Below are 24,691 nucleotides of genomic sequence, written 5' to 3' on the forward strand. Positions count from 1 at the left end.
ATCTTCATACAAATCTGATTTTGTTAAAATTTAAGATCTACATTTACTGAAATTTTTCAGTACCTTTAAAAATGAATAAATTCTGACTTAGATTTTGAGAAATGGTGTGTGGGCATTACACTCTTTTATTACCAAATTTCTTCACAACCTGAAGAATTTATTTTCAAACAGTACACTGATCAATATTTACACAACCCCTCCAAAAATCTGGCATCCTGTTAGTCAAGATTTTCTCTAATCTTCATAGAGGTGACAGTATGATGAACAAGTAGACATGGAACTAAAATGTATTCTCAGAAGAAATTCCATGGTGTTGAGAACACTTGGTGTTGCTGACTTCAGTTCCCTAATCTTTTCAAAGTTCTTTTCAACCATTACCTTTACCCTGGTGATAAGCAAAAGCATCCTTGTTTTTTGAATCTTGCTTTAAAGTAGTACTTGGCTTTGAAGTTTTTCTCATGACAACTAAAGATACAGGTGAACTGGAAATTGTTTTAAGGTCCCTTCAAGTGTCTGTGTAAACACTGCTGCTGCAGAGGCAGTCCTCTTTGGGATGTGGCTGGGTTTCCTCCTCTGTCAATTCCTGAATCAGGTGTGTCTTCTTGAACTAAAATACCTTGTGAAGCAGGTGAGGTACAATCCAAAGCAAAAAAGCAGATACAACAGTGGATTTCAGAGACCTGTATTTCTGACAGCATTTCCCATGATTTCATTGCTGCTTTTCAGCTCACTCTATGCAATGCAATGCACCAGTGCAAACATTCTATTTCAGCCTCACAGTTTATCCAGTCCTTCAGGTGAATGTTACAATTCATTTAGTCTGTACGTGGATTCAAGTCCTGGCCCGTTTCTGTCCTCATGGAGGTGCAGCAGCTGGGGGAGATTAGCCCTCCCAGCCTTCCCACAGTTGTCCTCTTTAAAATAAAACAAATGCAGTTTAGTGTATAACATTCTAGTAGAAAGTAGTAAGAAAGGTACTTTTAATGATTCCATGGAGTAAAAAACAATAGAAACACTGTGAACCACCAATAAAAGCATAGCAGGTATGTGACAGAAACAATCCAATGGTGTTTGAAACTTTAACCTGTACAAAGCTTGTTAATTGAACCTTCACTTTGGTTCTAAAGCCAGTCTTAGATCTCTTCAATTAGAAATAAAACCACTGCATTATATAAGCAACTTCTCTTGGGCAAGAAGACCAGACTCTGCCTAGGAAGGGACTGGTACTTGTGTTTTCCACTGCACAGTTTGAGAGCACTTTATGATTTTTAATGAATTGAAGTTTAAGGGGAGTTTCAGAGACAGTAACAGGCAATGGTAACTTTTTAATATACTTAAATTTGTACCTCACCTTTGAGCTCTGGCAATTTGAGAACTGCCAGATTGTGATCAAGTTTTAAAGGGCAGCTCGGTAAGAAGCAGTTTAGATGCAAATCTGTCTTGTAGTCTACTTTCTGTTTAAAAATTCCTCTTTCTGCTCACAGCAAAAGGCTGTAGTTGGATAAAGAGCAAGAAAATACATGATGCTGCTTTACTACTCATTAGAAGTAACAGTCCGTTTTGTTCTTTTGTGCATTGTGTGAAAAACCTCTAGGTAGCTGCTACTAGTCTAATTTTGGACAAAACCAATGTACTGGTCTTTAATTTTTACTGGCAATTGACCATAATTGGTTTCTTCAACTGAGCACCTACCTTTACTTGTTTGAAATTGCCTTAATTGCTTTTGGGAATCTTGACCTTAATGGTCTAAGATTCCCAAAAACCATGTACCAAGAGGTTCTGTGCAGCAGTAGTTGTCAGTAATGATGGCAGTAACATATTTCTTGCATAATTTAGAGGACTTTGCTCCTAAGCATTCCATGAGAATAGATGATGATGTTCAAAAAGATGGTGCATGCAAAAAGACAAGGGAAAAGCTAAGTAAAAGCTAATGTTTTTGATGAATTGCCCCCAACTCACAGTGACTTGGCAGATGATGGTCTCTTCACATCTGGCCATTTTCGACGCTGAAACTGCCTAATTTACAAGCAGCAAAAGGAGAAACAAAGTTAACCATCACCAAGAAAACAACCAGCACCACAATCTGAAAGATGAGGAAGACAAAGAATTCAGCCAGAATTATGACTACTAAGATCAGAACATAGTGTAACATTGAAACAAATCGCTCCAATGTTTCAAAGCAAGTGTGGTGGAAAGGTCTTTCAAATGCCCTTTCAGGCCAGGCCTTTCCATGTGGTTCTCAATCTCAAGGTCTATGATCAGATACCTGATATGGATTGGTATTGAGATCAAAATACTCCAAAAATTCATGCTCTTTCAACATGAAGGTAGTACTTAACAATAGTAACTTAACAAATGTAACTTTTTTTAATAAATGTACCTGTACTGCTCGTAGCTTCCATCTTTAAGTCCTAGGTGAAGAAAAGTTAGCAGTGTTACTAACAATTGCCTGTATGAGGAAAATCACAATTTAAAAAATAAACACGCAAGAATTTAACAAATTTCATGATGCTTTGAGTAACTTAGTATGCCCTCACATCTGATCCTGGACTGAGCAGAACTCTGGAAGTTCCTTCCAAATTGAACTGACCTGTGAGCTTCATAATAGGTATTAGGGTATTCTCTCCCTCTTTCATCAGTATTGTTCCTTCCTTGTCTTCTCCTGCATCTCAGCAATATTTATCACTACGCTAAGGGTCACTCATCATCTTAAAAACATGACATAACACAAACTGAACATGTACAAAAATCTGAGAATACAGCTATCACTCTCAGCAGGACACTACTAGCATAAGTAAATCCTAAAATTCTTTTGACTGCTTGAAGTGTCCTAATGGTAAGAGTTCTTTGGTTCTTTGGGGAGTTTGTGAGTGCAATAGGAGACACTTACCAAGATCCATGTTCCTTGTTCTTGGATTGCATTGTTTATACCCTCTGCAACTTCTCAGTTCCATGAGCTGGACATGGAGTTGATTAAGAACATCTCTGTCAAGCGTATTCACCGCATTAATTAGCTGCAATAAGAAGTGGGTTCTTCTTAGTAACTATTGCTCTGTCATTTGGTAACTTTTGGAATACAGATGGTTTATTTGTAACAGGAGCAAGCCATATTATACTAGTTTAAATTATAGAGGCCTCAACTACATCCTGCAGCAATAATTTGTGATTTCAATTTATTGATGGTAAGTAACAATGATGTATTTCTTGAGCTGTGGTCTCAAGGTCTGTGATCAGATACCTGATATGGATCGGTATTGAGATCAAAATACTCCAAAAATCCAGTAGCAAATTCACAGAACAGGAAATTGTGGGTCTCGTTGATTGTCCTCAAACACCAGTATGTGTTGTTGTTGGCACTGGTACAGGCACAGAAAGGGCCCACTGCAAATTGAAGAGTTACAAAGACATAAGCTACCATGCTTCTGTCTTTAGCACTGCTAATTACTTTCTACTGGGCACTTTATGTTAGTCATAGACATAGTCATTACATATTATGTTAGTCATAGACAGTTATTCTCACTCCTGAGCTCTAAAGCAGAGAATGCCTCCCAGTGTCAGCTTCTTGTTCTGTGCATACCTAACCCACATAACGTGACTAATTACAGTAACATCTTGTCTGGTCCCTTTCTCTGGTGTGAAACATTCCAGATGGTGAGATACCTTGCAGATCAGTATACAGTATTCAATATCTGTAGCTTATTTGCAGTTGGTTTTACCTCCTTGCCTTTTGTGCAGGAATAACAATGCTGAAACAGAGATTATTTGCTATGGAGAAGATTGTATGGCTTTGGTTACAGAGCTAATAAAACCAGTAACTACTAGCAACCCAACATCCCAGCCCAGTTCAGCCAAAATTTGCCCACCTATTCCTTAGTTTACAGTAGTCTTACGTGTCCACAGGGGAGCAGTTTGCCAGTGCTGGTTGTCGTGGGTGAAGCAGGTCAGACCAGGCATGCTGCACGTGTCATTATTTTTAATTCTCTTAAGCAATTTGCGCAGTTTCTTCTTCCGTCTCTGCTCTCGCAGCAGCCACAGCCTGTCTTTCTCCTGTAGGGCTTTCCTGCATGCATGAAATAATATGATCATGCAAACTCTGCTAGACTTCAACATTCCTAAAATATCCCAAAGTAGCTAATAAAATAAGCTGCTCAGAGAGAAAGAATCCACATTTTTTAATTAAATGGCGTTTCATACAAACGCTAATGACTCTGCAATTCAATAGCACTGGTAAAGAAAAGCAGCCAAAGGGACTTGTAAGCCTGAGGTTTGCAATGTCCTTTTTTCAGAAGCAGAGACCTTATCTTATAATTTACAAGCATTTTGATATGGGCTTAGTTCCTTCTCCAGGTGTCTCTGTGTTTATGCTTTTTAATAGAGGATAAATTGAACACTACTACTATTGCCTAGTGTGTAATTGGTGTGTACAGACCAAATATTAATATTACATTTTGCACATCCTCTCTCAAATGAACAGGCCTTCACTTACCTGAAAGGATGAAGACTGGATCCTTTGTGTCTCAGTTTGGTCTTGTGTTTTGAACGGTAACTGGAAAATAAAAACAGCAAGACAACTGCCCTTGTTCTTACCACATTATCAGACTGGATGTAAAGCAGATTTAATCCAGTGTCACTTCTCCCTTCAGTTTATTACTGTATGTGATAAATAAAGGCAACCTCGCTCAGCTAGATCGGGCACTCCCCAGCCTCACTGCACCTTTATTTCCTCAGATCCTTTGTCCACAGTGACACCAGGTGTGCTAACATTGCATTGCAATGTACATCCACATCCAGCTACAATTCACTATTATTTTAGTTTTAACTGGTTGTTTCCCAACATGAGGCACATAAAAGAAATAGATTTGTAATTAAATTTCATCTCTGAAATGGAATATTCCCTAATTTGTTCAGGTAATTACAAGTTTATACTACCCTCCTGTTATTTTACTTCTGAATGCAAAAATTTCAATACCAGCTGTAATTTGTTGAGCTGGGAGGGGGTGTGGGGGTGTCCTCCATTATTACTAGCTGGAAGTTCCAGGAAAACTTTAACAAGATGGACTGAAGTGTCCCAGCAAGAACAGTGTTTAATATATTCAGAGATATGCAGAGTGTAAGCAGGCATACATAATTCTTGCTGGGTTACTACTGCTTTGCCTCTCCAGAAACTCTTACAGAATTTTGCAGAAATTTCCTTTCTGTGGAATTACCGAAGTCAAAAAAAAGAACAACCTCAATAGCAATATTTTCTTAGTGATAAAGTTATGACATACACAAATCAGCAAACACAAACTTAGTTTAATAAATGTTGCTTTCTAAACAGTACATCTGAATTCAATTAGTTGCCAGATAAAAATCCCCTTCAAAACAAACATTTTAAATTCTTAATAATTTTGGCAGCTTTCATAAGTTTAATCAGTATAACAAATTAACAACGTAAGATTATTAAAGAACTTTCTTCTCTGGTCAATTTTTTAATCTAGCACAGATGCTGGGGATTTCATCAACTAATTCTAAATGCTAAATCAAAGCAATTGCAATGCAAACACTTGACCATATGTAACTCAGATGATTAATTTCTTTGACTTCAGTGGGATTAGTCATCTTAATAATGCTATGCACAAATATAAGTGGACCCTATATCAGTCTGAAAAGTAACCTTTTTTTTACATTTTCTATAAAACATTTACGAAAAATAACATCTCTACAGTACATATTAAGTAAACTCAGTTTATGTAAACTCAGTTAATCAGTTTAGAAAGCAATGGATTATAAACCAATATAAACTTTCTGTTTCCGATCTAGAATGATACATCTTAAGCAGTTTTTGACATGGAAATGGATGATTTCCATATTTTATTTGATCTGGTGCCGAAACTATGTTGCAGGATCCACATGGGCCACATCCACAATGCACAGTTACAAACATCCTATCTGTAGAGCATGTTGCACCTCTGAGGTTTTAAGCATTATGCTCAAAAGGTCATTCTGTGATACCCGTGAGACAGAGAAGTTTTATCCACACCCTCTCACAGAGTCTACTTTAACCACAGCTAAAGCACAGCTGCCTTGCAGTTTTGACTCCATTCAGATACATCTTGCTCTTTTTTGGTGATACTCATACCATTCTGCCACTGTGGCTGCAGTACTCTCAGTGACACCTGGCTCTCCACAGCCTCAAAGCTGGCTCTGCCATCATAAGCAGAAGAAGGTGCTCCTGGGTCTCCTTCTGAACAGCTTTTCTCAGGGGCAAATTCTGTTTGTATTACCTTTTGATTTTGGAAGATTTTCTGTTGTGCTTATTTGCAGAACAAGAGCTCGATTGCCCAATTAAACTCCTGGCCTGGTAGACGGGGGGCCTTGTACTGCAGCAGCCCAACTTCCCCTGAATGTGTACACAGGAGTACAGTAAGCAGGCAACCACGGAACAAATGAGATTCTGATCTCTCCCGTGAGGACATAAATCAGTTACAGCTGCACACTACAAATAATTATTCGGAAGTACACAAAAAATACCTTAGCTTGTTACAATCACACTCTTCAGGTCGCTTCTTCTTTAGATGACCTCTCACCTCCCTCAGATTTTTTATTTTATTTTGCAAAGTTTCAATCTAAAAAAAGAAAAAAGGCACAGAGGTTGAAAAAACCCAGCACTATTTAGCCCTATTCTAACCTTCTTGAACTCATTCTACTGTCACGAAAAGCTTTCTTTTTGCTACCTCCCACAGCTCTCGCCAATAACAAGCATTTTGAAATTACCTAGCTTTCCAGAAGGAAGCTGCAGTAGGAGGAAGCTGGCTCGGTTTGCCTGCTCTGATTCTTGAGTGTGAGAGCGGAGTGTGGTGCTGCAGGAATGGGGGAAAACACAGCTGCAGGTAGACAGACACTCCTGCATCCACTGTGATTTCGCCTCTTGTGCTCTACAGCACATTTGCAAGGGAAAAATGGCTGCTCAAAGGCATTAAATTTCAGCATGTTCTGGCACTGGGAAGGGGACGGGGCAGGATTGATCTGAAATCCCCTCCCCCGAGGTTCTGAAAAAGCAAAGCTGCAAGGTTCAGTCACTTTGCATAGCAGGCTTGGACAATGTCTGGACACATGGGATAGCAATCAGCAGTTAATTGTGCCAGTCATGGGGTTTAATTTTAACTACCTTTTTTTCACTAAATGAAACTCTTGCTTTGGCTCAGTCTGGCTTACACACAGCATGGCCCATTTCCACTCGAATAGTGCAGGCCTCTACCTTGACATAGCAGAAAAATCAAAATAATCTATTGAACAACAGTCTCTACAGAACTACCATTAGCCAACGGTGACCATAGGTGTAGTAGAAGCTCATGACTGTTGAAGCAGAGACATGACAGAGTGTTCAAGGAAAATGGACAAAGAATCCAACCCTGTGACCCTAAATCAGGAACACAACTGGACAGAAGTGGGTTCTCATTTCCTTTGACACTCCATATTGGCTACATTTTCTGAAGAAAAAAAAATTACAGGACCATGGTGATACCAAATTGCCCTTTCTTAATCTTAGCAGAGTGGGAAGTTTTTAAGTATCTGCCTTCTGTATCAATCTCTACAATAAAAGGGGGCCAAGAAGTTCTTACATAGAACTTTACTGTGAATTTATGTACTTTGGTAAGAGATACAGAACATCCATCCTTTATGCTTCTCTTTGGCATTTGTTCCATCCTTACCTGGTCCTTAGACCCTCTTTCATACACAATACACACAAAGAGTTTAAGCTTATATTATTGAATATTTGCGACAAAAATGTCAGATAAAGTTTTACTGGCAAATTTCATAGGGCAAATTACCTCCAGGTTCTCCATATACACGATCCTATGAAAGAATTCAATTCCAAAGTGCAAGGTTAAGAAAAGCAGTAGCAAGTGAAAGAAATTAATTCTAGAAGCACCAAAACTAATGAAGCTCACTTTTCCTTGGGCATATATATTTGATACTGACGGACTGGGTTTTGAGAGGTTACCCACTAAGGAACCGGGCTATGAAGATGTTAAAGACCCAGATTATTTTTTCCCAGGATGGGGACAGCTTTAAGCCTTATTTGTCTTGTAAGGCATATGACATTTCTCAGCTGTGCCTTCAGTTGCAGTTCTTTCCTCCACTCAGCATCTTGTCTTCACAAACTTGTAAGAATTTAATTATCTCTGAAACATCTATTCTGAAATCAGCCAGCAAGTTCAAAAGGTTCCATGGAGGGACAAAGACACCCAGAGGCAGACACACACGAACAGTCAGCATGGTCCTATCAGCCCACAAAAAACAATGCTAAAAACACACACTGAAAACATCACTGACCTCATGGTCAATATGAAGTTTATGGTCCTTCCAAGCCTGCAGTGACCTGTACAGATCTGTGTCACACTGAACAGTATCATTCTCCAGGATAGAGCACCTTGGCATGAAAAAGCCAACAGTGTTTATTACAGTGGATACACACACACACACACACACACAGAGCAATGCAAACAGCTGCTCTCAATAACACAGCTCCAGGACAAATGAGATCATGGATTGGAAATGACATGCAGAATTCAAAAAACAATGTTCATTCAAGAAAATACAAGTGTGCTCTGAGCCAGGAAAGAAGTCTGAGTTTGGGTTGCCATGGAAATTTTTAAGTAGAAAAACTAAATGAGAGAATTTCTATTAAGCAGAACCTGTTGATTGTTTCATTTCTATATGTAAATGGTGCTACACAGAATTCTTGCTTACCCGTTAGGCTTTCGGCATAATCATTACTAACTAGCAAGCATTGAAAGCATTACTCAGAAGCAATTTCCCAAAGCATAATTAAGTGATGCAGGGGTAGGAGCAAGGATAAAGTACTTCCTTGTAAAGTGTATTACTATACCATAAAGAAAAGAGAAGATATTCAAAACAACAAATGAGAAGCAAAGATTTGCTATTTCCTGCAAAAGCGATAAAATCTTTCAAGGGTATCTCCTTCACTCTGAAAGCAGAACACCCTCTGACAATATAAAACCTTTATGTTTCACTAACTTCTAGTGAAATCCAGTTTTTAAAATTATTTAATAAAGAGGAAAGCAAAAATCACCACTTGACAGATTTACCTGGAAGGTTTATTAGGGGCTGAATACCATGCGGTCATTACTGAATGCTGGTTTAAATTAAAGCTGAATATTTGCAGTACTCCTTTATTTTCTTTAAACCACCTCATATAAGTTGTCCCATGGCCTTCATTTCTGCTAGGGATGGCTCAAGAATAATAGACAACCTTTCTGACAGTTCCTTGTACAAATCTGAGATTCACCCACTAAGGCAGCAAAAGTCAATTCAATTTGTTCCAGAAGAAAAAACAAACAGTGATTTATGGGTCCTGAACATTCATGAGAGCTAGGGTAGGAGGGCACAATTCTCTGATGCCTACATTTCCCTATATTGGTGAGTTTCCAATTCACTTCTGTGAACAGAAGGCAAATGGAAAACACAGACATCAACAACAGCTATCTGGCTCCTGCATGTTTACATGAGCTAGTCATTAAACAATTTAATGCATGTAATCAATAATGATTGGTGGATTTTCTGATCATTCACAAGAGGAAATGGTGACTAAATGAATTAAAGTACAGCTGAAGAGACACCATCAGTCTCTTCAGATTCACCACTGAGGAAATTATTTTTAGCTGTTACGAGTGGTCAGACAATTGTCTTCCTTCTCTCTCAATATGTTCCATTTCCCAATGCTCCTGGTACATCCAACTTCATTCATAATATAGACTTTCCTCTCCTAGCACTGGCTACAGAAAATTCTGTACAAAGCAACCAGTGACAAAAAAACAGTTCATGCTCCGGTCTCGGCCTTTGGTCTCCAGCTTGGCCAGGTTACCCACTGCACAATGATTTCCAGGGGTAAGGCCTCTCCTGGTTTTCATGCAGGTTTAACGCCCCTGTTGCCAACAGTTCTGCTTGTCCTCACTGGAAACATTCTCACTGATGAGTGGTTACTGTCTCCACCCAACACGGAAGGCTCAAAAGCACTGCTGCAGCTCTTCAGGAGCTTCAGGCCCCTCTGCACTGACAAAACTAAAACAAAACTGAAGACTACTGTACATATGGGAAAAAGAATTTTAGTGAAGCTAGAGTGGGTATCCAAAAGGGACATGACATGCTTAGCACACTTCAACCCACCCGTTTATGTAAAGGAGTTACTTAAGGAGCAAAAGCTTTTCAAAATCTACCACGTCCACTTACCTGTTGGTCACTTTGATCAGATTAGGGGCTGTGTACTCTGCAATGCTACCAGTGCCACTATATTCCCCCATGTCTCTATCTTCCTCCTCGTGGAAAACAGCCCTCTGTACCTTGTGCTGCTTGGTGATGTTCCTTAGTAGGATGGGCTGGTATCCATCCTTCAAAGCCAGGTTATCGGCAGCTCCAACCAGCTCAAAAGATGCAGAACGGATAGAGCGATTCCGGACATAGCTTGGTTTGAATTCTGCATGGAAAAAGTGAAAGAGGGGCAGAAACAGCATATTAAAATTTTCTCCTCTTTGTGGTTTTTGGAAGGAAAAACCCCAGCTCATACTGTGCTGTTTGGAATTAACTGGATGACAGTGTTTGTTGCAGTTGTCCCGTGGCTGCTGCTTCCCTAACTTTGGCATGGGTGGGTGGGTGGATGGATACCTCGGGGCATGAGAGGGCAGGTACAAGGCAAACACAAAAGAATGGCAAAGGGGAAAGAAAACGCTCCAGTCCAGCACCAGTGAGAACAGATAGCTTGTTCAAATGGATGCTTGCTCTTCCCCCACGATCACCAGATGGCAGTCACACCTTAAGCACCAACTGTGACAGTCATGACAGTCAGGTCTTCAGTCATACTCAGGGACCAGTTCTCTGTGCTTTTCTGCTGTTCACCATACAATCCTTCCCTGCAAGAATTCCTGCAGCACTTTCTTGAAGTTATCCCAGTATTCTCAGTGCTCAGACTGAGTCTTTTCCTAGTTCTATATTCATTCTTCAAGGCTAGATCCCTGATTTTTTTGGAAGGGATTAATACCTGAATCATTACTTTTATCCACATGCAATTCTTTTCTTTGCAATTCTTTTCCTGATGTGCAGCCCAGACAGTCAGTTTCTCTGTGAAGCACCACCCTCCAGTGCTATGTACTTCCTCAAACTTTGCTTCTGCATTTGCAGCTCAAAAACAAAATGAAACACTTGTTATGAATTGCCACTGTGCAGTACAAGATTCTCATCGATCTTTTCCCTACTACTATTTTCCAAAGTTCTCTCTTTCAGCCCAAATCCCCAGAACTCCTCTTCTGTTTGCTCTGGAATGGCACAAAGAGAACCTAGTTACGGAACCTAAATCTATATTTAAACTTCCCCATTGTATGATGGGGTCCATCTCTGACCGTATTTCCTGCTCACCACCAACTGCTGAGAGTCACTCATTAGGCACAATGATCTCACTCCTTGAGAAAAAAGTACAACCTAGGTACCACAGACTCTCTTGTGCTCCCTGCCCTAGAAGAGCCTGAGGCTTTACTCCATATATGAGGCTTGGAGTTACCACAGACGTTACTAGAAACAACTGAGTCCCTTTGATCCTTTGGTCACTTCTCATTTAAAGAAACTGAAACACACAGCACACCTCATGAGATGGGACTTCCCTCTGCAATCTGATAAAGGGAAAATTCAACCAATGTGCCAAATGAGAAGAGCGATCCTTCTTGCAATCACAAGCTCTACAGAAAGGCCAGCTTCCTCAGTGAGATACTCTCCCCAGTGAAATAAGCAGGGGGAAAAGAAAATATGAAACCAGAGCTAGAACAACCAAAATTGACAAAGAAGTACCTTAACTATCATGCCTTGGCATTAATGCAGAATTACTTTTTTCAATAAGCCTTACATTCATTTCAAGTAGATTGCACAGTCTCAAAAGCCATTTTGCAGACTGTGGGAAGCAGAATAAACATCTCCTCTGACCTGAAACTGGGCCAAGCATGATATGTTTGTCAGTGCTACACACAGAAAGCAGAATACCAGCTGGATTGTCTGGCTTTGCACATTTTCCCTGTGTTATTCAAAGTTTACTGCTGATATTAAGCCAGGTGAGTCACTGCTGAAGGGATTAAAAAAAGTCACAAAAGACCAGCCCTACTTCAGGCACCCATTCAGGAAATGTTTGAATAAATGAGAAGGAAATTCCCATCTTTTCCAAGGCAAGAGGAAGTTCTGAAAAGCTACACCCTGCCAATGAGATTTGAAGTATAAACTCGCATTTCTCTAATCATTCCTTCATTTTATCTTGTTCAGCTCAGCCAGCTAACAATTAATCTTCCTCCCAAGTCTAAAAGGCCAAACCAGCTGGACCTCAGCAGATAGCCCCAGGGAACCATCAACTACATGTCCCTGAACACCTAGGAACCAGGTTACTCCTCTCTTTGCAGCCAAACTAACACAGCCTTAGCACTAACTAATTGGTGTGGAGTGAGGCAGCTCATAAAGCTTGTACTGCTTTATCCCAACATGCTACTCACAATGCTGACTCAGTGCTGTGATTAGTATCGAACTCTGAAGTGGTTAAAATATTTAATAAGATCAGTATTCTTTTGTACCCTGTGCTCCCACCTGCTAAGTGCACTGCAGGCATAAATACTGGTGTTTCATTACTTATTAGTCAATCCTCCCCCAGGTTTCACTCTCCAATCTATTTACTTCTGTACACAGCCTACAAACAATCAATCCAGAGCTGTTAAATATTTGGCCAAAAACATCTATGCTCCCTTCTTCAGGTTACTAAAGTCTGTCTTCGGTAAGCTCTCTGACTCTGATGCCTCTCTTCCTCAGCTACTACAGAAACCAGCTGTCTTACTGTATTGCTAACAAGATGCAACCTCAAAATTATGTCGCAAAATGGAGTCCAGAGGAATTTAAGCCAAGAAAGCCAACTGCTTCCAGAGCCCCCCTCATGCAGCTGGTGTTGCACCATTTGACCAGCATGTTTGTCTTCACTGGAACCTGAAAGGAACAATGTTTTCCACTAATGTCTATGTAATTTTGGTAGACAAAAGGGCTTTTTTTTTTTTTTGATAACTCAAAGTAAAACTGGGCACTTTAAAGAAATTTTAAAAATGTATCTCTAGTGTCTAGACATATGGCTAAAGTTTAGAGGTACTTTCTTGTATCCCATTCTCACAACTGCCATTAAAAATCATACTTCCAATGCATTATCTGTAAAGTAACAGACTTTTTTTTTTTTAGCAACAAAAAATGTTATTAAAAATGTCATTTTGATCCAGCATTGAGACCACCTCAAAAGCAAAATGAATGTCAGGGAAATTTGAATAAAAATGCACTATCCTCTTTGTACACACTTCTGTTTCTTTAGTCTTCAGTGTGACCTATCATCAGTTTCCTACGTGTAGTTTAAGAATTCCTTTAATCACTTACACTTGTTCATCACAGGAAGAAGAGATCAAATCCACAGCAAGAAAAACACAATAGGCCAGAACACAGCCAAAGATTTGGAGAGCTCATTATTTACTTCAAACTTTCTACCTACTGCAAAGCTCTGTTTGATCTTTCTTAAGAAAATAAGAACATACTGAAGAAATAGACAGGACAAAAATGCAAACATTCCAGACAGCTAGACCCAGACATACCAAATCTAATGTTTACGGATTTCTGGCACTTTAGTGCTTTGCAGTCAAGTTATGTATTTTTACATTGTCCGAATGGCACTTATATGACATGGTCCTATTGTGAAACAGACCTTTCTCAATTTAGAAAAGACCACTGCCTGCTACATGCACTGGTGCACCTGAAAATGCATTCTAGACCATGCCTACACTAGAAAGCAATTATTTTATCAAAACATCTGGTGCTCCAACCCCTGTACCAGCAATTTAATCTGGTTTTTTAGCCCATCTGTTCTCACTATATGTAACTGGTTTCAACCTTTCTGAAAGACCAATCCATATACTGTATTAGGGTTTACAACATGCTTGATGCACCCTAGATGCAGGGCATCCATTCTGCTTTCCTGAAAATGCCTGCAGATTGGAATCCAACAAAATTACCTTTTGCAAATTTATCTCTGTTGTGCACAACAGAAAGGAGTGACCAGGGCATTTCCTTCAAAACTCCGCTACTCCTTGGAACTACTGCATTAATGTGGACATGACCCCCAGTCCAGTTAGAAACTTCTGTTTTCTGTTTGGTAGTGGTTCAAACTAATGAATAGCGTTTACTGGCATTCAAGCAGAGCTACAATGTAATCTCATGCACTCATCAAATTCTGAGTGGCATACCCCAAAGGTGCCCTAACAATTATGCAACCCAGCAGAGACTACAATTTATCCCAAGTCTCATGGAACAGGTCATAAAAACCCAAATACACATCCAGGTCACTCTCTTAACTAACCACAGTCCAGTGAGACAGCTTTCCACATAAGCTATTTGGAAAAATCTTGATATGTTACCTTGACTTGTACTGCTTTGGGCTCACTTGCATTTGGTGTTTGATTTATTAGATAATTGCATGTAGAAAAATAGCCAACACCAAATGAAAAGGTCTCTGTCAATAGGTCCAAGCTAACCTCTTCCCTGTATAGAACACCCTGGATGTGGGAAGACAGAAAAACAAAGCATCTGTGGAGGAAAATACCTTACTTTAGACACAGGCAATGGCAATATGATTGTCAAGATCCTATTTTATGTTGCTGAAGTTTATGCCTTAAGGTTCAACGAGGCTAATAAGCTGAAGGGTACAGTGTAAACTCTGCCTCTTCTGAGCAGAACATGGAAAAAGCACCATTCTGATACCTCTGTGAGAGGGAGCAAGTTCCGCTTTTTTTACCTCAATTTCCTACATACATAAACTAAAGGTAAGCACACACTTAACCACCTCCTTTGGATGTTGTGAAAATTAGTTAATGTCTAGAAAATAACAATGAGAAGTACTTCAGTGTTAAGTATTACCAGATAGCATTATGTTGCCCTCACTTAAAATTTTTTTCCTGTCCTCATTAAGTGCCTTCCATGCACTGCAGTTGACTCCCCATGACTTAACTTCCTTCTGTGACTTAAAAAAAAGTAGTCAAATAATTAGAAATTCTAGTGTTCTTTACAGATTATCAGCTGTACGACATATTTAAACATCAAGTATAGCTGATGGAACCAGTAATTTTTTTTCAACTAAGAATTTGTTTAGTAACTACTAATCAGCTTGCAAGACAAATATAATGAGAGAAAATAAATTTAAACTCTGTGTTTCAAGTTTGTGCCATTATACAGAAAGACTAGTCTGCTAAATAATTAAGGCTCTGGATTTGTGGAGTGAGATGAAAGAAACATTACAAGTAACTAATAATTCTGTGTTACCATTTACATCTAATCTATAATTATACTATATACTTCAAATATAGATATTAGTCTGACTAAGGTTTAACAGAATCATTTTTTTTAAAATGGGCTTTCTGAAAAAGCACTAATCTGTGCCAAGGAAACCAGAAACAGTCATCCCCTTTGGCTATTATCTCTGATTAAAAGTCAGCCTTGTCTCTGCTGACTGAGCAGAAGAAAAGGATGTTACACAATCAAGCAGCTTCTGTAATGAAGTATACACATCCTTATTAAAAATAAATTACTGAAGTAAACTCTCCAAGCATTGCAGGAACTACTGAAAACTGAAGGATTTGCTGTAGAACACAGTTCATGTTCCATGGCCCATGTAACTGTGTGCAATTTGCCTTTTCAGCATGGGTGCTCCATTTCCCTGAACTAAACATTCTTCCTACAGACAGATATTCTCAAATCTGATTGTCCAATATGAGACATGCTGTTTCATAGTTGAGATACACAGGAAATATGCTAACACAATTCAATGCCTATGACAGTCAAGATAATTATGTGAGTTAACAAACAATAGCTTCCTAAGGCAGAGAGAGAAGATGCAGTGGGTTTGCTTACTTTTCTTGGAGAAGAGTTTCTTTCTCTGTCTGAGGTGGCTCAGCTTGTATTCATTCTCTTCACAATTGCAGTCTTCGCTATTCCTATTGTAATATTTGGGCAAAATATTGGAGGTGCCTTTCCCATTGCTTGCAGCTGCCAAGTTTGCCATTCCCTTGCACTTGTGCAGCTTGAGTTTTCCACTGGCATCTTCCACACACTGCCATTTCTGGAAGAAAAATTTGGTCATTAAAAATCTGTCCCGACTGTGGTCTGTCTAATGGCCAGCTCCATCAATTTAACAGATATTCCTTGTAGTAAAATGGGGCTCATCTATCACCTGCTATCAAACCAGATTTTTGTAATCCTCCATTTTTAGACAAAACAGCAACTCTTTGGAACACTGTTGCATTTGTTTCTGATTTTGCCTCTTGGAGGCAGAACAACTGAAATTTCTTTTAAAAAATCAATACTACAGCTAAAAACACAAAAGTGGCAAGTGACAACTTTCAGAAGCATAACTGTGGCATAAACCAAGGACATTCATGCTGTATCCTAATCCTGAGAGACTTACTATAACTCTCAGTGCAGTGGGACCAAAACCTTTCAGCTTTATGGAAGCTCTCCAGATAGAATCCTATACTGGTTTGGGTTGGAAGGGACTTTAAAGCCTATCTCGTTCCACCCCCCTGCCATGTGCAGGGACACCTTTCACCAGGCTTTCATCAGGTTGTTCAGGGCTCCATCTATCCTGTCCTTGAACACCTCCAGGGATTAAGTGTTTTCCAGGATTGCTCTACAGAAGTGCCTGTTTATCTTCAATGACCTTTCAAAGGGTCAGATCAGCTGTGGAAGTCCTTAGCTGGGCAAGTTTATCTCCATCTTGAGTAGTTCTCATAATAGCTTTTTCCATCCAACACCCTTGGCCTTGAGTTGTAATAGTGAGTTGCACTGGATGTCTCTGAAGTGAGAAACTCCTCCCTCTTGCACTCAAACTAGAGAAAATACTGTCCCTGATCTCCAATTCAAACCTATACTAAAGGTTTGTACTATATAAAGATACTCAAAATCTGAAGTAACTTGCTCACAGTTCCTTTGTGCTGTTGTCAGAGGTATACCAAGGGCAAGGGAGTTTAGCTGCCTTCAACTTGGCACAGAAGTTCTACCCACTTCCCAGATACATCACAAAATTATTTCACCTACTCCTTAATTTATCAGCACTTTATTAGCTACAGAGGCTCACAGACATAAAAACCCCTTACAGCAGCAGTTGCTACTGCTTTAAAAAAAGTTTCTCAGAAACCATCAGCTTCTTGTTGAATCTTGAGAAGAGTTCCTCTTCTTCCCTATTACAAAATCCTGTAAGCCTCCAGGACTCACTGGAATATTGAAAATTTTCCAAATAAAAGAAGTAAAAATAGCAGCGTCTTTCAGGGAAGATGATATTTTACAGCAGCCTGCAGCTCTGCGAGGGAGACTCAGCCACTCCAGTTTGCACAGCAAGGTGTACAAAGGCTGGGACAACAAAGCCTGTATCTTCCATTGACATTACTCCAACGTTTGCAGGACAGCGAAGTATGAAAACGTGATCACTGTGCTTTTATTATCTGACTTTAATAGGAGTCAAAAATGAAGTGACCAGTTACAGCACCAATTTACCTATCCCCATGGCAGAACCTCTTATTTAAAAAGATTGGGTTTATGGTGTGCCCATTGATTTCCTCAGACACCTGGATGCCAAGTCTCCTGATCTGTGTTCAGCCTCCTGTACAGCCCAAGCCTTGCTCTCATGCAGATAAAACCCAGCTTAACTTACAGCACAATGAATCAGGAAATCAAGGAGAGATACTGACAATAAGACCTTTGCATGACTATCTTCATCTGTAAAGCAGTATGTATTTACCTAGATGCAGTAAGGAATTAACATCTGAAGAATTAATTGCTCTCTTACTTTTATAAATGCCTAACACTGACTGATACACATAGAGACTGAGGTGTGAACTAGAAGTTATTTTACTAGAATAAGCAATGCTTTCTTTTACAACTAAAAGAGATGTAAAAATGCCTGTTACTGATTCCCATTTCATCTGAACATCATTTTTGAAAATATATAAACAAACTGCATTTTCTGCTCAGTAGAGCTCTATACTCTAGGTACATTTTAATATATGAAAATGAAGTCTCAACAGAGGGCAAGTTCAATGCCATGATGAGAATTACTGCAAGTACTCTGATGTGTGGCCAAAAAATATTTTTTCTCTATTTCTTTCATCTCTTGTCAAGAGACTGATGCTCATTTTTCCCCTCCAGGTGAACTCGAAAAAATCCTTTCGTTTTTGGTGCAGCTGTATGCTACCGTGAAAACATCTCAAAGGCTTCGCTGAAGGGCACACTGTGTGCATTAACAGGCCCCACTGCGAAATGACTGCAGTGCAGAGCTACATAAATTACATTAGAAGAAAACATTGAACCCGTGGGGGGGTGGGGGAAGGGGGAGGGGAGCAGAGAGCAGAGGAACAGAAGTCTCAAGCCTTTACTTTTTTCCCCAAAACCTATACGGGCACGTGTGTGAATATGTCTGGGATTCAACAGCTTATCCTTGGTCTGCTTGTAGGTCCAAATGGAAATTCTCCAGGTTGATATCATGGCTCTATCAATTGCAGTAATTTCCACAGGATGCTTTCAAACTGAGGGGAAAAGGGCAGGAATTGCAAGAAAAATGTGAAAACCTCTGCTTAATAGTTAGAAAGCTTTAAACACTGTTAATTCTGGCCTTTTAAATTGCTTTCTAGTGCACTGCATACCATCTGCTCTGTGGAGGAGGACCTGGGGGGTCCTGGTGGACAATAAGTTGTCCATGAGCCAGCAGTGTGTCTTGGGGGCCAAGAATGCCAGTGGTGTCCTGGAGTGTGCTGTCAGTTCCCTGAGCTGATCCTGCCCCTCTACTCAGCCCTCGGGAGCCACATCTGGAGTGCTGTGTCCAGTTCTGGGCTCCTCAGAGCAAGAGAAACATGAAGCTACCGGAGCAGCTCCAGCAGAGGCTGCAGAAATGAAGAGCCTGGAGCACCTCCCTGCCGAGGAAACGCTGAGGGGGAGCTGGGGCTGTTCAGCTGAGAGGGGACCTAACCCACTTCTGTCAGTGTACACAGGGAGGGCTCAGAGGATGGGGCAGGCTCTGCTCGGTGCTGCCAGCAGGACAAGAGGCCATGGGCAGAAACTGATGCACAGGAAGTTCCACTTGAATATGAGGAAGAACTTCTTTACAGTGCAGGTGACTGAACACTGGAACATTCTGGCCAGAGAGGGTGTAGAAAATAACCCTGGAGAGATTCCAGAAATATCTGGACACAGTCCTGTGCCATGTGCTCCAGAATGACCCTGTTGGATCTTCCTGGTTGGAAGAGATCACCCATGTGTTCCTTTCCAATCATTATGCAATTCTGTGATCATGCATATACCTGTGGAAAACCCTGGAGGCAACTAAAATATTTTTAAGAGACAATTACTTAAATAATTACATCTCTATATGAATAACTTCAGAGTGCCCCAGAGACACTTTGGCTCCCAGATAGACATGATAACCATTGAGCAGCGAAACATAATTATTTATAAATAGTGGATTAACTCAACTGTCAAGAAAACTGAAAGCCCTTAGTTCACCACCTGCCCCAAACTTTTCAGATATTTTCTTCATTAGGGCAAAAGATATGTTCCTAAATCAAGACCTCTAGCTTTTAACACCTCAAAAGCAGAAAGTTCTGAAAGAGAGGGGTGTTTAACACCAACCAAAACTCAGTGGAAAACCCAGACTGCTCCACAATCTTCATCCCAGCTCATATCAAAATTCAAAAGGATGAATCTGTCTTTCCTCCTGCAAAGCCTGGCTGAACAGCTACTCAAACCATCACATAAATGGCTTTTGCAATATATCCTGAAGTCTATCAAGCTCACATTGTACAAAACTTTCTAGACACCTCCTTTTAACATTAAAGCTGTTCCAGCTGGAGATTTCCCACCATCCTCAGGCCAAGTTAGTTGCTGTGCTCATGCTGTCACCAGCTATGCTTAGCTTGTTCTGATGCTTCTGTTTTATCCCCTACCCCACTTCCCATTGCACAACTCATGCTACCCAGCTGTTTTCTTGCAAAGCAGAAAAGTCTGGGGTTTATTAGTTTAACAATTAAGCTGGTGGCAGAAATCTTGTTCAAATGTACACTGCAAAGGAAGAAAAAAATCAAACCACACCTGAAAGAAGCAAAGTCCAAACATTTGGATTTTGAATGTTCTCCTGTGAAAACTGCCATATAAAATGATACTTTTAATGCTATTTAAAAACAATTTCTACTTGTATAAGATTTGCTTGTAAATAAAGCTTTGAAAATAAAATGTATTTGAAAAGGAAATAATGTGGAATCAGGCAACTATTTTTCTTCATGAGTTAGGAGTATTATTGTACTATGCCAGGTCCTGCTAAAGAAAAAATCTCTATCTTTTAATTTTGGGAGTTTTTACACGTACAGCATAGATTCCCTATAGCAATCAGCACTGCTGCAGGTATTGCACGTTTATCAAATGTGCACAAAATTGGCAACTTACTTAAAGGGAGATTTTGTGCAGCTTTGTTATGATACTGTGGAGTTGCTGGAAATACTCTACAGAGCAATGCTGATGTCATAATTGGCTTCCACAAAAGCACATTAATGCAGGCTACCAGATAAAAGTGGGTCAGCTTCCACTCACAAGCCAGCTTAGAATGAAAGGCCAAACTACACTGAAAAGAAAAAATTTGTGTGGAAGCCATTAGTACTAGGAGAAACATTTTTTTATTGTTTCATGTGGGAAGAGCTCATTTCTTTTAAATCCTTGAATATAAATGCTGACTTGCTCTTTCATCTGATTCTACAGTTACCCTTTGCTGGATGCAAACAACTAACACACACCAAATCCTAATAACCGAAAAAGAAAACATGGCAACACACAGATTTCCATTGCTCTCAGAAGAATTTACATACATTAGTGATGCCAAAAGAATCCACATAGTGGATTGTGAAACAAGGTTTTAGACACCATGAATAGTCTCATCTCCATGATCTCGGCACTCTCTTATCAAAATTAAGGAGGGTGACAGAGATTTGCAAAAATCATTTTGTTGCAATAGATCTGTATTCACAAGCTTGCATGCTCACAAAGCAAAATTTCAAATTCTCCATCTCATATTCAAAGCTTTATTTACCTCTCCCTTAAGGTCTGTCCTTGTCTCTTATGCTTCACTCCCCTTCTGAGTCTTTGTTCTCCATTTGTGCTTCTTGTCTCCTGCTCACACTTCAGATTTCCTGGGACTGCTCAGAATTCTCTGTGCATGGAATAGCAGGTCCCCAAACTTGTTTAAGTCAAAAGAAAGAGTCCCAATCACTTCAGCAAGCTTTCACTTAATTCTGACTCAGATGGGTATTTATCTTTGCATCAGGATATGAAAATTCACTTTTTGTATTGAGCACTCCAAGTACTGTTAAATGGAGTGTCCTGCAGGATCAGAAGACATCCACTAAATAACCATTGCATCTGCATAACATCAACTCCCTGAGGCACTGCTATGTCATTAGCTTGGGCTCATTCTACTTACTGTGCAGAGCTGTGAACAGCACCAGCAAACAGACAACACCCATTTGTCATTTGAGAAGTTAGTCTTCCTTCACTCTCAGGAGATTTTTGGGCGCACCCAAATTTAGACACAATTTATCCTCAAATAAGCACATTCATCTCTCAGTATTCCCATTGTTGAGACAGACTACTATGATATATTCTCTAGGGTAGAGGTTAGATGGATTGAGACTCCTTTGAGAGCCCTTCGCAGATTTTAATTGACTTGATTATTGGGCAATTTTTCCTGATGTCCAATGTAAATTTCTTTTTTTGCTCAATTTCATCCTCTCATTTCCTATTATGCCTGACCGAACTGCTCAAAACAATTCTTCTCCTCTCTGTCTCCTGACAATGAGGATACAGCACAAGTATCCCCGATTAGCACATCTATGCTGTGGAATTTATTGGTAACTTTGACTATGGAGCTGACATTTTATATTTCTGTCGAAGTGAAAATAGTGATGGGAAAAAAAAAAAAAAAAAGCCATATTTCCCCATACTACTTACTGGACAGTGTTGTAGTAGGAACAATAGTTTTTTCTCCAGTTCCTCAAATAACATTGCAAATTCATAAAACAATGGCTTGCTCCCATTCAGCTAAAATTTCAGCTTAAGACTTCTTATGACAATAAATTCCTGCATACAGTATTCCTTTAAGTTTGGTATTTTTACAAAGAACAGGACATTGTAATTGCTCTGTATACTAAATCTGACATAGAAGCCACAGGAGGAAAAGAACATCTGGAAAACTCTTAGACATATAAATCCTAAGGAACAATGGACTCATTTCACAGGTGCACTGAACTACATGATCAGTAGAGCTAGAAGCATAGACTCTGGCCTTTGACAGTAAAGAAATTAACTACTGCAGCCTAAGTAACACATTACTGACTATAGTTTGTCATTCATATCCTGTCTGCAAGAACAGTCACATTCCACAGACGAACCTATCCTGACAGCCCTCTGTGTGCTGGGATACGAGGCAGTGCCAGTGCGATACAGACACATTCGCATGCGGGCCCATTTACCTTCACCCCTTCGTCCACAGAATGTGTTACAGTCCTTGAAAGGGGTTCTCTGACCCATGAGAGAGCAATGAAACAGAGTCAATTTTGCCAAGAGTGGTGAATTCTCTGGAGATAGCCATGCTTTACCTTTGCACTGCTCTGGTAAATTTATAAAATCCTCTCCTGTGCATGCCAAGACCATGTATTGATACTACTCTAATTTTTTTCCCATTAATTTCTCCTATGTAACTTGTATCTAAAGTGAACATATTGTCATATCTGTCCATAACAGTTATGCAACAAGGGAAATGACACACAATCAATGAGCTTTATGCCCATATACACACAGGCTGCCTCCAGTCATAACTGTACAGGTGTTTCCCCAGTGTGTTTTTGTTAAGAGGAGTTATACATTGAGTTAACAGAAGTTTAGTTTCCCATTACTCTATGTAATGGGAATGTACTATATGTAATTCCAAGTAACAACAAAATGAATTAAAGAGAGAATTCGAAGCAAAGCAAGCTGTATGTATTTGCAAAAAGCCAATCTGTTAATTTACATTGTAGCTTCTCATCACCCAAACCACATTCTCTTTGGGAAATAAAACATTAGAACAGCCTAGGCGGTTTTCTTAATGGCAGTCAAGAATCAATAAAAAACACTTGAATCATCAATTTCCTGACTGGCAATCTCATAAATGCTGTAATAAAGCTTTGAGCAAAGGCCACAGAACGAGCCACTTGATTTATACACTGACATCAATGATGAGGTGAAGGACACTGACACAGTGAAGGTGTTGAGCTTAGCTTACAACTGCTTACCTGCAGTCAGGGGTAACAATGCCCTACCTGGCCAAGCTGTTCACAAGCTGTTTGATACTCAGCTCGCTGACAGAGGTCTTTCACACGCTGGTACTTGGGTAGGAAGTTTTCTTCTTGGGCATCTACCTTCTCATTCTCCCTTTTATGCAGCAGTTTACTGAAAAGAAAAAAAATATTCTTACATTAACTCCAACATACAATACAGTTAGCTGAAAAGACTCAGAGAAGTAGTTATTTTCCAAGTCCATAGCATCCCTGGTAGCCAAAACTTAGCAGTCCAGTAGAAACTAGCATTTAGCCTGTCCAATAACACACAAGTTATTCATGTCCTGCTCTCAGGGTGCATACAAAAACATATAAAATCAAGACACTGTGTTACATGCCTAAGTGACAGGCAGTGACAACTGTCAATACAGAGAGACCACGTTACAGAGCTGCACTTGGCAAACCCCTCATGCCCCCATTTATGTATTAAGGCAAAGGTGCAGAGGGAATGGCTAGGAGATGAAGATGCAGAGAGGAAGGGCTGTTCATAATCCCTTGATACAAGCAGGAGGGTGGGGGACAGCAGCTGGAAGCAAAACGGGATGCCTTCCCCTCTCTCATTCTAAGTGAACTCCCCTTCCCCCACCACAAGAGCACATTTATGCAGGTTGTAGGCAGAGGCCATCCATTCCCTCCAACCACACAATCACTGCCATTAGGCATACTGCAGCCGTGTCCCTGCTGGCACAGCTAAATGGCTTTAGATTTCGGCAGAGTGCTGCTTTGGCTTTAGCTATTCAATATCCTTCCATTCAGAAAGACTGAGCTTTGTGATTAACACTTTCCTTACCCTCTCTCCACTAGGAACGAGTCTCTCCACACTTTCATCTTTTTCTTTAAATGAAACCTAGGAGGAAACGAGGAGAGGAAGACACAGTTCCCACAAAACCAGTAACCATGTTATGCCCCAGTTTTCTCTCCCACCCCGAAGTCCAACAAGAAACATGCCACGTAACTGCACAAGAGGACATCCAGCTCTATGAAGCAGAGACATACATCTCTCCACTGAAAACCATAGGATGTATTTTTCTCAGAGGAACAAAATCTACAACAAATTTACACAGTACAATTTCTTCAACATTTAGCATGTTTAAGGCACAAGGGATTAACTGAATTTTCCTTGTTGACAAAGGATCACAAATTAAATAAGGATTTCCTGACTCAAATTGGCTCTTGCCCTGCATCTACACAAAAAGTATCCTATTCTAAAGCAGCTGTTCCATTCCCCCTTTCCC

General features: G+C 39.9%; 1 protein-coding gene across 2 annotated transcripts in view; it reads right to left on the bottom strand.

Annotated features, from left to right (window-relative positions):
* Positions 1 to 107: 107 nt before the first annotated feature.
* The window catches only part of SULF2 (sulfatase 2), a 72,237-nt gene continuing 47,653 nt past the window's right edge, over positions 108 to 24,691 (bottom strand). For both annotated transcript variants that reach the window (XM_063404126.1, XM_063404125.1), the window contains exons 9-21: positions 24,247 to 24,303; positions 23,439 to 23,568; positions 15,961 to 16,168; positions 10,237 to 10,480; positions 8,320 to 8,416; positions 6,514 to 6,608; positions 4,487 to 4,546; positions 3,891 to 4,060; positions 3,239 to 3,381; positions 2,891 to 3,014; positions 2,381 to 2,411; positions 1,960 to 2,016; positions 108 to 914 (exon numbers count right to left, since the gene is read on the bottom strand). In XM_063404126.1, coding sequence (XP_063260196.1) covers positions 884 to 914; positions 1,960 to 2,016; positions 2,381 to 2,411; positions 2,891 to 3,014; positions 3,239 to 3,381; positions 3,891 to 4,060; positions 4,487 to 4,546; positions 6,514 to 6,608; positions 8,320 to 8,416; positions 10,237 to 10,480; positions 15,961 to 16,168; positions 23,439 to 23,568; positions 24,247 to 24,303 — 1,447 coding nt within the window. In that variant the 3' untranslated portion in view covers positions 108 to 883. The remainder of the gene's footprint in view (positions 915 to 1,959; positions 2,017 to 2,380; positions 2,412 to 2,890; positions 3,015 to 3,238; positions 3,382 to 3,890; positions 4,061 to 4,486; positions 4,547 to 6,513; positions 6,609 to 8,319; positions 8,417 to 10,236; positions 10,481 to 15,960; positions 16,169 to 23,438; positions 23,569 to 24,246; positions 24,304 to 24,691) is intronic.

The sequence above is a fragment of the Prinia subflava genome, chromosome 8, assembly GCF_021018805.1.
Source record: "Prinia subflava isolate CZ2003 ecotype Zambia chromosome 8, Cam_Psub_1.2, whole genome shotgun sequence".
NCBI classification, from domain to species: domain Eukaryota; kingdom Metazoa; phylum Chordata; class Aves; order Passeriformes; family Cisticolidae; genus Prinia; species Prinia subflava.